This window comes from Pangasianodon hypophthalmus, chromosome 15 (genome assembly GCF_027358585.1).
Source record: "Pangasianodon hypophthalmus isolate fPanHyp1 chromosome 15, fPanHyp1.pri, whole genome shotgun sequence".
Lineage (NCBI taxonomy): Eukaryota > Metazoa > Chordata > Actinopteri > Siluriformes > Pangasiidae > Pangasianodon > Pangasianodon hypophthalmus.
Genome location: NC_069724.1, coordinates 16,253,550 through 16,267,405, shown reverse-complemented (window position 1 = coordinate 16,267,405; position 13,856 = coordinate 16,253,550). Strand labels below are relative to the sequence as shown.

General features: G+C 39.0%; 1 protein-coding gene across 2 annotated transcripts in view; it reads right to left on the bottom strand.

Annotated features, from left to right (window-relative positions):
• Positions 1-13,856, bottom strand: part of olfm1b (olfactomedin 1b) — a 36,555-nt gene that overhangs the window by 20,245 nt on the left and 2,454 nt on the right. The window contains exon 1 of one of the 2 annotated variants that reach the window (XM_026929304.3): positions 5,339-7,736. The exons of the other annotated variant lie outside the window; for it this stretch is intronic. Within the exon in view, the coding sequence (XP_026785105.3) occupies positions 5,339-5,488 (150 nt within the window). The 5' untranslated portion in view covers positions 5,489-7,736. Of the gene's footprint in view, positions 1-5,338; positions 7,737-13,856 lie in introns of those variants that run through there. 2 annotated transcript variants of the gene reach the window in all.

Genomic DNA, 13,856 nt, shown 5'->3' with positions numbered 1-13,856 from the left:
TCTGGGGAGTTTTTGTTTGTTTTTAAGTTGATAGAGTATGTTTCAGAGGGGAAAAAATGATCAGATCATATGAGCAAGGTTGTGCTAGAAAAAAAGGATACCAGACACCTGCGTGGTATGTTTAAAGATTTTATATGTAATCAAAATGAAAAGCATACAAAAACAGCCAAAGGGTTAAATTAAATATGTGCACCGGTGGTGAAATGAACATAATTTTTAGGCCTTGTTGGAAACTCAAACTCACCACCATGTATACATATATAACTTAAAACCAAAATACAACCACAATTTTGGTTTTTAAGTCAAATACGTACAAAGCCACTAAAACAGCATCTGGCATTCCTTCCCAGCAAATGTTCATTCTGGAGGCTTTCAGGCAAGCAGCTAAATATCAACATGACAGTACCAGATGGCTCGCATTAACAGACACTGTGATTCAATTTATAGCCAAAGAAATGCTACTGCTTAATTATTCGGCTTATATTATAAGCCCAATAAAAAAAGACATCAAATTTAATTGTTAATCGTAATTATTTCTCTTATAACAATCAGAGTATACTTATTGTGACAAGTGTATTCTTATCCATGTGCCTGTGTGAGAACAGTAGCGGTAATACTTCGTGTCATAAGGGTGTGTATTCTTGGAATGCTTGATTGACAGATATAGAACTGGATTTCGTCTTGTTCAGCAGAATGAGATTATCACAAATACTCAACCAAATCACACACCACACCAAAAGCATCTGTTTCACATCCTTGAAAATAAAGCTCATTTGATAAATGAATCCTTGTGCTCAAGAGAAGACTTTGTTTTCCCCAATACACACACACACACACACACAGACACCTGTACAAAAAAAATCATTCCAGTAAACTACAAGTGTACCTGTTTACTTAAATGTACATGGAGACAATTCCACAAGTATACCCAGAGTTTACTTTTGGATTGCTATCATTTTCAGGTATAATTAGCTGTTCAGTAGGTGCTAAGGTGATGTTTATATAGTAAATATTTCTGAGTCTATTAAATATTTGGGTAGAGATTAAATGATTCATTAGGTTTTTATGTAAACAAGGTTTAATCCAGTTTAATGTTCAGTATACAGTATGCTCAGAATACCATATACATAAACTGTATTTGGAGAAGAGATTTCGATGAAATTCATATTAACTGGACAGGTCAATATATTGTGCCTTTCAATCCTGGTGATCCTATAGTGATATCCATCTTCCTCTCTCAAAAAAAGCAGTAGCTTCATGTGTCAAAGAAAGCAACATCAACTTCACAGACCAGTAGCTTTTGTATGACATGGATGGAACTATCTATGGCTTCTTTCCCAATCTTACAATCAGCTTAAAGTTCCCATGAAATGGCTTCTTAGCTGTGAATTGATTATGTATGGTCCATATTTTCTTATGAAACAGGAAGTCAGAGTGACGTCGTGTTGAACTGCTTGACTGACTTACACAACAGCCACACCACAGAATCTACACAAACCTGTCAGTAGCTTCGTGAGCTAGCTAAATATGGAGAACAGCACTGAAGAGCGCCAGGTTGACAAAAACTCAGAAACGGCTGCCACATGACAGCGACTTTGTACAAATTCCTCCCTCATCAAAACCAAAAAAACTGCAACCATATTTATCCTCAACCAAGTGACAGCTGGAAAAGTGAAGAGTGTGCAGGAAGACACACAGCAAAAAATGCACTGCCAAGCCATGTTTGCTGCTAACAAGCTCAGACGTTACTAGACTAGAGCGAGACCTGGCTATGAGGGTGGAATATATATGGTTCTAGAGAGCATTTAATTGGATGATCATGAAGTTGTGAATCATCAAATCTTTTTAATCGTATTCCTGGAAGTATAAAATTACACTGAGAAAACTATCCAAAATCATATTTGTGTCCATGACTCTAAAGGACAAGGACAAAAACTCTGAAAAAGCCATTTTGATTTTAGGGGCATTTTAATGTGTAATTTCCCATGTACTTCAAAGTCAAAGAGTATTCTTCAGAAATCCTAAATATGCAATAAGTACTCACGAGTTTAGAAGTAGTTCATGCATAGTATATGAAGTAACAAATTCTATATATACTTTCACTATACTATATAGAACAGAGAATTCTTTGGCAAGAACAAGAGAATGTGGTAGTAATGAAAGTGTTGGTCTACCAGAAAAGCTTCAGTGCACCTTGGCATAGATTCTGCAAGTCACAATTAGTGATTTGATGATGGTGGTGGAGGAGATTGCTGTCTAACAAGTTGCACAAAAATGTGCCATAGGAGCTCAGTTGGGTTGAAAATCTGTCAGAACAACTTTGTATTGATTTGCAGTGACCCTTTCCTCTAAGGGGACAAATGGACCCAAACCATGCCAGCAAAATGCCCTCACACCATAACAGAGTTACAGGTTTTCCATTTAATTGGTCACCTGACTGTATGTACTGTATAATCTTTTCAGTGGGTTATGAGATTACAAGTATGTAGTCATCTAAGTTGAGTAAGGTCAAATCTTAGCATAAAATGAGTGTATGCCTATTCCACTGACTTTTTCCTTATTCATCCTACAATTTCATTTTTCATCATCAATTTCATCTTTATTGTGTCTACGATCAAACTTACATCTGGTTGGAGTGTGGGCATATCTGAGCATAATATTTTAACAACCTTAAAAATGCTTGATTTGTTGTTAATCAAAATGAATATCAATGTCTTTAATAAGTATAGCAAGTATAGTAAGTAAAGTATTATAAGCAACAAAGGAACCAAATAACATTGATAATCGCACCTGCGCACATGAGAACCTCCTCCTAAAATACAGGCAATTTAGATGTGTCAACATGTAAATGTGTTTAGTTGTGTTTTGTAAATGTGAATTTGACACTGAATCATTGACTGATTCACATTTGGTGGTAGAGGTATAAAAAGCACCACTGCATGTGTCACATGACAGCAGAATAACCAAAACAGGAGAAACCCACCTAACATCACCAGTCACTTAAAGGTTTGTTAATAGGCTAATACAAGTTAGCACTCAGACATAGGTTACTACAACAGTTGCGAGAAAGTGGCTAAATCTAGACTGCAAGTTAATGACTATATAGCTAGCACCATAAAATAGTAGGTTTTGTCTTGTCAGCTTATCTGTTATTCTTCAATACAACAGTAGTGATACATAGTAGTAGTATGTGTGGGAGGGATTATGGTAAAGCCAGTATACCTGTGGTAACTGTTCAAGAAGTGTAGCTTTTATCCATATCATTATACTGGTATAGAACACATTAAAAAAAACAGCGTATTACACATAATCCACCCACAATGTGATGTGACAGAATGAAAGTGAATTCTGACTGAGCAATGCAAAAAAACATGACTTTTAGTGTCTAGGGTTAAAAGGTTGACCTAATTATTGTTTGCTTTAATTAAAGATATTTTATCTCTGTCAGTAAATACGTTTCTTGAGGGACATCCAATTATACTGTGATATATGATACTGTGAGAATTCTAAACTGTAGGCTAGCATGATGTAACGTTTTGGACATTCTGCACACTAACTAATACCTTAATATTTATCTAACATCACAAGTACATTTTGCTTTCATATACAGTCAGATCCTTAAATATTTGGACATTGACAAAGTTATTGTTATTATAGCTGTCTACCATAATATATTGGAGTTATAATTAAATAATGAATAGAAGCTCAAAGTGCAGACTTTCAGCTTTAATGTAAGATTATTTACGTCCAAATCGGGTAAATGGTGTAGAAATTACAGCACATTTGATATGAGCAATAATATAATATAGTACTATACACTTCATAATTCATCCTGCTGTGTTTAAGGAGCAGTCACGTCATCAATAAATATAAGGGAACCAGTTCCATTAGCAGCCATAAATGCCCACTCCATAAGTGGCACACTTCAGATCATGAGCAGTTCCTGCATTTCTTCATACTCTTCTCTTCCCATCATTCTGGTGCAAGCCGATCTTTGCCTTATCTGTCCATAGGATGTTGTTCCAGAGCTGTACAGGCTTTTTTATTAAATCTTTTTAATATAAACCTGATCTTCCTGTTCAGTGGTTTACATCATGTGATAAACTCTCTGTATTTCTCTTGACTGTAGACTTCGACACTCCTGGAGGGTGTTGTTGATCTAGACAACCATTGGGAAAGGGGTTTTTCCATCACCAGGGAAAGAATTCTATTGTCATCCACCACATCTGTTTTCCGTCATCTTCCGGTCCTTTTGGCGTTCCTGAGCTCACCAGTGCATTCTTTCTTTAGGAATATACCAAATAGTTGATTTGGCAACATATGATATTTTTGCTATGTCTCTGATAGGATTGTTTGGATTTTTCAGGCTAATGATGGCTTGCTTCACTGGTAGTGACAGCTGTTTGTGGACTTACTAAGATACTCAGAGTTAAAAGCACCAGATATTGAGAATTAACAGCAACAGATTCCAAATGGCACACTTGAAATCAACTCTAGACCTTTTATCTGCTTACATATAAGTGAAATTATTATTTAATTTCAACTCCAGTATACTGTAGCAGACAGCTAAAATAACAATACATTTGTCAATGTCAAAGTATTTATGCCATTAGAACGAATGTTGCAATTAAAAGCTAATTAAATGGCATTAATTGTCAATGACAAATCAGACGAGTAGGATGCTTTTAACTGATCAAATTAGAAACACTTATAAACGAATACTATCATTATTTATACTCTTACACTGTTAAACATCTGTAGGCAAAGCTTCTGAATAGGCTGACATCTGTTACACTCTGCACACATCTGTGCTGATAACATAGTGGCTGTGTGAGAAGTAACATCAGATAGCCTACTGGTCACAGATGTGTGTAACACACTGTATGTTACTTTCAACATATGGTTATCATTTATGCTGTTTTATACTTTAAAATGTTCATTGCTGGTAAAGTCAAACTCTGCTCTTCTCTAGAGAAACCTTGTGCAAGTTTCCAGCCAGACCAGCCTCTGCTCATAACACAAAGCCACTTTGAAAGGAATAAACAGAAAGAAAGAGAAAGAAACCGAAGAAAAAAGGCACACGGACACAAAAGGCAGCCACCACGGGACGCACGATTACTTTTGCTAGATAGATGGATAGATAGATGGATTGATGGCTGGATAGATAGACAGACAGATGGATAGAGGGATGGATGGATAGATGGATAGACAGATGGATAGAGGGATAGATGGATAGATGGATGGACAGATAGATGGATAGGTAGATAGATGAATGGATGGATGGATGGATATGTAGATGTTTCCCTTGTGGAGAAGGAGGACAGGCTTGAGCACTTACTCCTAAGCTTCGGTGTGGGTAAGCGCTCCGCGCCGCGCTCAGCGCCGTGCCATTGAGGCCCACGAGTGATGGGAGCGTCTGCGACATCCAGTTGGTGATCATGGCCATCGTGCTGAGCACCACGCCGATCTTCAGCAGAGGCACCGACATCTTTGCGCTTGCAGCTCATTCATTCATTCATTCATTCATGCATGCATGCCACCGCGCGCGCTACCGGAGCACCGTCAAAACGCCTGGGAGAGCCTCGCGCTTTAGAGTCGCCGTCTTCTGCTCATCTGTGTCCAAACCGCCAGGTGCCATGGTGCGATATTTTTTTTTATTTTTACGTCTCGGGAGCGCGTGCGTGACAGTAAAACAGTACACGTGAAATGTGCAGGCTTCTATTTCTCTCACCGTCCTGTCAATCCTTCAGTTTTTACTGCTGAACCTCTGGGGCGCGCGAGCGAGCTCCTTCCCGCGCTGACTGAGGAGAAGAATGCGCCGTCGCGCGCCCCTTTATTAATAACTGATGTGCAATGACGTCAGGGCTACTACTGCACCACGCCCTCGCCAGCCGCGCGAGACCTCGTACTCCAGCGCCGACGCAGCGTGCACAGCCAAGGTCACGTTTCATTTCCTTTAGTGCTCGCGGGGTGCTTTACTGGCGTCCAGCCAAACACGTGTTAACATGCTACTCTATTTTACATTCTATATGCAAAACTGTGGGTGTGGCTATGCATTAATATTAATTGAGAACGAAGGTACACAGTAATTCAGTTACAGCTCATATTAGAAGGAATGTTTTATTTCCGGAAAACCCAGCCTCAGTACACAGGTGGCAATGATCCCCCGAATGACACAGATGATCTTCATTTTAACGGAAATCCTGACATAATTAACAGTAAATAACGCTTTAAGAACATTCATGCACTGATATGTACCTCGCGTGAAGAAAAACAGGAACAGTTGCACTGGAGTGCAAGTGCATCAGAATGACTCGATCGCCCTCTAGTCGCCATTAACAGCACTGTGCAGTACTGAACCTGACTGATTCAGTACATCATGCTGCAGAACTGAAAAACCTTTCAGTAATTAATTGCCTGGATTAGTGTTACATCACTGACCACGTATATCAGTGCAGCAGCCTTTTACACAAAGTAGCACGATCAACAGAGCATGCACACTGTACTCCAAATAGCGTGTCAAGATACAGTCCATCAGAAAGTCCAGCGTTGTCCAAAACCACCAACTGCATCAATTAGTTGGTGCAAAGTAACCACAAGCCACAGTATAGTAATCTCCAGAATTACTGGCACTCTAAGTAAAGATGGGATTAAAAAAAATAATAATAAATAAAAAGAAGTTATGAAAAAAATGTCTTTATGGTTCATTAATCTCAGACTTAAAATAAGACAGAAATCTACGCTTTAACTGAAATAAATGTGTTCAGTGAAAATAAAACGCCCTTATCAAAAATTTCCCCTGCATTTAGTACTTTGGGCTCTTTTTGCCACCATAACAACACTGACTCTTCTCCTATAATGCTTGCGGAGAATACAGAGCAAAGAATCTGAGACCACACCTCTATACACACTCTCATGTGGACTCTCCTCTTCAGTTCGTCCCACAGGTTATCAGTAGGAGCCTGGACGGCTGTGTGGAAGAACTTGATTCTGTTGAACCTTTTTTTGCATGGAATTGTATGAATGTTTTGAACCACTGCTCTACTGGAAGATCCGACCACAACCCATATTGCAGCCAGATTTTCATTTAAAATCTCCTGTTAATTCCATGTCCATGATGCCATGTCCTAACATGGTTCCTAGGGCCTTTGGCAGAAAAACAACCCCACAACATCATAGATCTTCCACCATAATTAACAGTGGGGTCTTTTCTGTATAAAGATCATTTTATTTATTTATCTTTTTACACCAACCCCACTTTGCTGCTAAAAAGCTCTAGTTTCTCTCATCTGACCACAGGATCTGGTTCCAGTCAAAATTTCCAGCGCATCTTGCAGACTCCGAGTGCTTCTGAACTCTTCTGAACAAGCTCCAAGCCCCAGAACAACATGACTTCATACTTGTGAGCTGTAAAGAATTAAAATTGAAATATGTAAAGAAGAAATATACCAGATGGAATAGTTGTGCCAGTGAAGCAATCTAGAATGGAAACAGAGAGACCAAAAGAGAGAGAGAAACAGTTAAAAAAGATGTGATGTGTGAGAATTCAAGAGCAAGATAACATAAGAACAGAGGGATATGAGGAACAATAAGTTCAAGAGAAATTGGGGAAAAAGCAGTAATCATCACTATTCATCAGTGACAATGACTTGCAAAGGAGACTTTTGAAATAATTGTACCAAAAGTTGGTTTTGGCCAGGTGAGTAGAAACCAGCCATAAAAATGTGTTTATGATAACTGTGTATTCTGCAAACTCTTTAACAATGATATTACTGTAAATAGACACTCGCTGCCCTCTGGATGGCTTTTTCAAGTCGGCCCATCTTTTATCACCTCAATTAAAAAATTTTTTTTTTTTTTCCAGTACAGTCAGGTCCATAAATATTTAGAAATTGACAAAGTTATAATTTCCTCATCTCTCTACCACATTAAATTGGAGTTGAAATTAAATTATGTATATGACGAAGTGCAGACTTTTGGCTTTAATTTGACATCCAAATTGGGTGAACAGTGTGGGAATTACAGCACTTTTTATATGTCGTCACCCTTTTTTAAGGGACCAAAAGTAATTTGACAACCTTTTATTACTTGGTTACAAATCTTTCGCAGTCAATGTCTTCCTGAAGTCTGGAACCCATAGACACCACCAGACACCGAGTTCCTTCCCTGGTGATGCTGTGCCAGACCTTTACTGCAGCTGTCTTCAGTTCATGCTTGTCCTTGGAGAGTTGTGCCTTCATTTTTGCCTTTAGCAATGAAATGCATGCTCAATTAGATTCAGATCTGGTGACTGACTTGGCCATTGCACAACATTCTACTTCTATGCTTAAAAAAAATCTTGGGTTGCTTTCAAAGTATGTTTCGGGTCATTTCACTGTGAAGCACTGTCCAACATGTTTTGAAGCAAGTGACAGAATCGGAGCAGATAATATAGCACTATACACCTCTGAATTCATCCTGCTGCTTTTGTCAGCAGTTACATCATCAATAAACACAAGGGAACCAGTTCCAGTTGCATACGTGCCCACAGCATAAAACGAGGTGGTATGTTTTTGGATCATGAGCAGTTACTTCCCTTCTCTATACTCTTCTGTTCCAATTATTCTGGTACAAGTTGATCTTTGTATCATCTGTCCATAGCATGTTGTTCCAGAACTGTACTGGTATATTTAGAGGTTTGTGGCAAATTCTAATCTGGTCTTCAAGTTTTTGAGATGTGCCAGTGGTTTCCAACTTGTGGTAAACCCTCTGTATTTACTCTGACGAAGTCTTCTCTTGACTGTTGACTTTGACACAGATACAACTGTGAAATAATGACTGAATAACACACACCTGGCCATGGAACAGCTGAGCAGCCAACTGTGCTAAAATTCCTACAATATTTGGATGTACATAAAATTAAAACAAATTAAAGCTGGACGTCTGCATTTTGAGCTCATATTTATTATTTAATGTCAACTCCAATATACTGTGGTAGGTAGCTAAATAACTATTTATAATAACTATTTATAATAACTATTGAGCTGACTTTGTATGTGTGTGTACGTACGTGTGTATGTATCATGTAGCCTCCATCCCCTACTTGCATTCCCTACAGCAAAAGCTATGTTTGATGTATTTTTTTAATGAAAGTCCACACTGTGATAGCAGTATAAATATTCATCACACATTCATCATCATTAACAGCTTTTATAGTTTATCACCAATGCATCATCTTGTCTAAAGCAGTCTTTTTCTGCTGTAAAAGAAAACTGAAATGGAAGCGCTTTCAATTGCCTCATCCTTTAATTTAAATCAAAGGCTAGTCTTTATTTATTCATGTGGAATCTGCAAAATGGTGTGCAGAGTGCTGTGAAGTGCTGTGAAAGAAAAAAACAAATAAAAAAAAGAAACTACTCCTGCAGTCTTATAAATTAATTTGTCCATTTTTATTGAATTTAATTATTGATGTAATGGCTCCCTTTTCGTCACGGGCTCGTAATTATGTCAGAGCATTGTGGTTTTTATGATAGCAAGGGAGGGAAAATGCATTTTAATGTTCAGATTAGGCTGGGATGGTATAACAAATCTGTGGCATGAAAACCAAAAAACCCAGCAGAATAGTTTCAAGTATGTCATAACCCCATCCAGTAATTCAGTCAGGCCATCCTCCCATCTATCTATTTATTCACCGAGCCTAAATATATATACTGCATATACCCACAGCCCACTCAGTTGTCACTCAAATTGAGTAACGGAATGATTCCCCTCTTCTCTCATGCTGTGTTCGAAATGATCCCCTACTCCTTATGCTGAAAAATTGTGAAACAGAATTAGTGAGGAATAAATAATTGCACTAGTTTGCTCATCAATGGGTAATATTAGTCATGTTCCCTTACCTGAACATGGCCAACATTAGTTAACTTTCTATCCACCCAACTATTTGACCTGCAGCAAATCAAAGCCAAAGCCCCAACCCATCCTCCAGCACATTTTCCAGTAACTTTAAAATTACATGGAATCTTAAAAAGATAAAGCGCTGAAATATGTTACAACATATAGGCTATACTCTCTCACGCTGTAACTTTTGCTATTTGTAACTTTGCTGATTTGTCTAAAATTTCTTGCACAAAAGCACATCTTTCAACAAATAGCAATCCAAATACCTCCTTTGACTGGCACCAAATTGAATAAACAGGTGATGCTAACATAGATTACTACATTACTCACATGTTCAGGTTCAGATATTTAGAGTGACTTACATCTGATGAACAGTTCCAGCCATAAGTTGGTAACTTCCTATTAATACTACTAAAACGGACAGTTTCTTTCTACCTCAGTAAAATAAAAAAAATAAAAAAAAACAAACAAAAAAAAAAACAAAGCAGAGGGGGAAAACTAGAATTCGAACCTATAGGCACAATGCTACTGAAGAATTGTGCAGCAAATATACCACTGAAAGCTCATTTCCAGCAGGGCAAAAGCAAAAGCCATGAAATGATGATATCTCAAAATAGTAAATTACTTAAATGATGATTTATTACATATAATACATAATTAAAGTGGTTAATTAAGACATTTTCTCAAAAATATTAGTATTTTAGTATGTCCTGTAATTGGGCAATAAAGGCAATTTTTTAAGTTATTTCAGCCTATATTCATGGTTCACATATTGGGGATTGTTCTTCTGAGTAAAGTATAAATGAATTTAATACATGAATGATTAAATGTCATGTGTGAAGTGACCATAAATAAATAAATAAATAAACTGCTATAATAATCACTAAATATCACATAATAAAAAACATATATAATACAGTATACCATATGTCATATACAGAGTTAAACAGACCTGTGCGATACAGATTTTTCCCTGATCACGATTTTTCATTTTAAAATATCACGATAAACAATTTAATTGTTTAACGCGCTAACTGTGAAGTTGTTACCAGCTGTGAATGTGGGAACTGTGGCAACCGCAAAAACTCAGCTGGACGGTGGATTTTTTAACTGATTTTGCACTAATGCATAATAAACAGTTAAAATATACATATTTAGGCACGTTTCGATGTAATCCTTTTACAAACTAGTTGTCTAATATCTACTTATCTGACATCTTCTCTGTTGCAGCTCAGTGTTGAGCAGAAGAATGCCAGTCAAAAAGAAAAAAAAAACAGAGTATTTAGTCACTTTCTAATTATCATCACAATTAACATTATTTGTTTGCTTTAAGTGTTTGTTTTGACAATTCTAGGCCAATTTAATCTTTTTGTGCCAAAACTTATAGTAAACTGATGTTAAATATAAACTTGTCTAATGTTAGCTAAGTCTACATTGTAGATTCTATTTCAGTGATTCTATTTCTACATTGTAGATTCTATTTCAGTGTAGATTCTATTTCACATTAATGAACTCAAAACATTCTCCATTTACCATGACAGAAAGCGAGGGATGAGATTGGGGGAAGGGGCGTGGCTTTCAGGAAGTGTCTGTTAATTAAGAGTTCAAAACGAAAGCACAAATCACTCCAGATAAAGGACTGTATTGTCCTAATGCTTCGAAGCCCAGGTGGTGACATAGGCCACAGACCAACAGGCACTTCTGCACGCCTGAGGGGTTGTCACATTGGCATGTGTCCAGTGCCTCCAACCAGTGGTGTTGGACAAGGCGATCCAGCAAGTAGAAGATCACATGGCTGCGTATCCTGGGGCATACGGCCCCTCCTCAGGGTAGGCATGTTGGTGCTGCGAGGAGCATGGACATTTCCAGGACCAGTGGCCAGTCAAGTGGGAACATTGGTCTGGCTCCCTGACGCACCACAGGCTTTCCCTGTTTGAGCTGAGACATACCACATATCTGTGAGTATTATATATTATATATGAGGGTTATATATGAGGCATTGGTGGATTCAGCTTGCAACCAAACCTCTGTCAACCAGAAAATTTTCCATTGGAAAAGGCAATCACGTGAAGGTTAGGTGTGTGCATGAGAGTATTCACAAATATCCGCAAGTACTCATCATCAATTTCCATCTACCCCGCAACCCTGGGTATTGCCCTGGGCAATTTTCCTCTGGAGCGGATAGGAAATGAGACCCTGCGATGTACGCAGGTGGTGTGCAACATGGTGCGAACGTCAGCTGGTGAACCCCAAAAGCATTATTGCGCTCCCTTTCCATTGATTGAGGTCCCCTTCGAAAGAACTGGCATGGACTCGTCAGGCCATTAGAACAGAGTGCCCGATGGCATTGCTTTATATTAGTTCTACTAGATTACACAACACGTAAACCCCGAAGGTGTGCTTCTTTGCTTCATCTCAGGACGCAGGGCTGCGGAGACACTCTTCAGAGTAAACTCTCATGTCGAGATCATATAAGAGTTTCTGATTGACCAGGGCACTACCTTTATGTCACACACACTTGGCGAACTGTATGAATTATTAGGCATTAAGTCGATTCGTACCAGCGACTGGTCAAATATTAAAAATTATTATTTGTAAGTTTGTGCATGACAATGCATGGAATTGGGATAAGTGCTTCAAACTCCTATTACTCACAGTCCGAGGGGTCCCAGGGAGAACTCCACAGGGTTCTTCCAATTTGTATTACTGTGCGGGTGTAAGCCCTGCAGCATCTTAGACGTCATCCGGGAAAACTGGGAGGAGGGACCATCACACAGCAGGTCACAAAGGGATTCAGTGATGTTGTCTATGAAACTCCTAAAACCCTGGAAATAGATGGTCCCTGTGGCTCTGGCGATAGCGGTTCCCTAATTATTCAGACGTCACCAGCCTTCTGACTGACCTCCCTAAAAAGGGAGCACCAGATCCAGTCCATAAAGGCACAAGCCATGTCAGTGTGCCTTTATTCAGGTAAAAGTGGCATTTTGTGGTGGCCTACTCTTATATTCTTCGAATGACTCTCCCCCTTTTTTTTCTTTTACAGACAAACACAGTGAAAACAGGGCTGGGGAATGAGTTGTCCCAGGTGATCGAGGGGGCAGTGCGCCCAGTGCTATACCTCAGTCACAAACTCCCGGTGCAAGATAGCAGCTATATCACAATCATGAAAGTGTGCCTGGCCATCAAGTGGGTGGTCCTAACTCTCTGATACTATCTGTAGGGACATGTCTTCATTCAGTGTTTAGACCATGCCCAGCTCCAGTGGCTCTACCACACATGAAAGAGGCCAATGCGCGGATCACTCGCTGGTATCTGGCACTTCAGGTTTCAAGTCCGAGGAGGTCCTCAGGCCAGGGGCACAGATGGCTATGTGGATTTTCTCTCTCTCCAGTGGAGGGAGTCAGCAGCAGGCTGGACAATTCCCTCATCCGAGTCAGGTGGTGGCGGTGTGTGGCAGAGGGGGTGTGGAAGATGGTGTCTTGGAGAAGTAGGTGATTCCATGAGCATAAACCTGTGTGTGATTAATGATATGCTTTTTATACTGTGTCTTTTGCAGTAGAGAAGTTTTGCCAAGCGGAGAGTGTGTGTACATGCGAAAGTGACAGTTTCATTTCTTTTCAAATATTCTTCCATGCTGAAAGAAAAATAAACAGGCTCGCACACACTCTCTCACGCCTGCCTCCCGTATCCTCATTTTCTCAGGACAGCCAGGGTCTAGCAATGACACTTTACATATATCCCATTGTAAACGTGAGGTAATCGTCACGTGTGCCATTTCTGCATTGGTGCTGAAATAAAATCTGATTAATTCAAAGGGTTCTGTTTTTGGCTAAATTACCCAAATTCATGGGTTTTAAATCATTTTAACACTTAAAACTGCCCAATGCCAACTATAGTGAATAAGTGCTTTTCTCTGTTTTTATGATGTGATGACACAGGAGCATCACAAGCAATTTGACAGACGTCTGATTACAAAC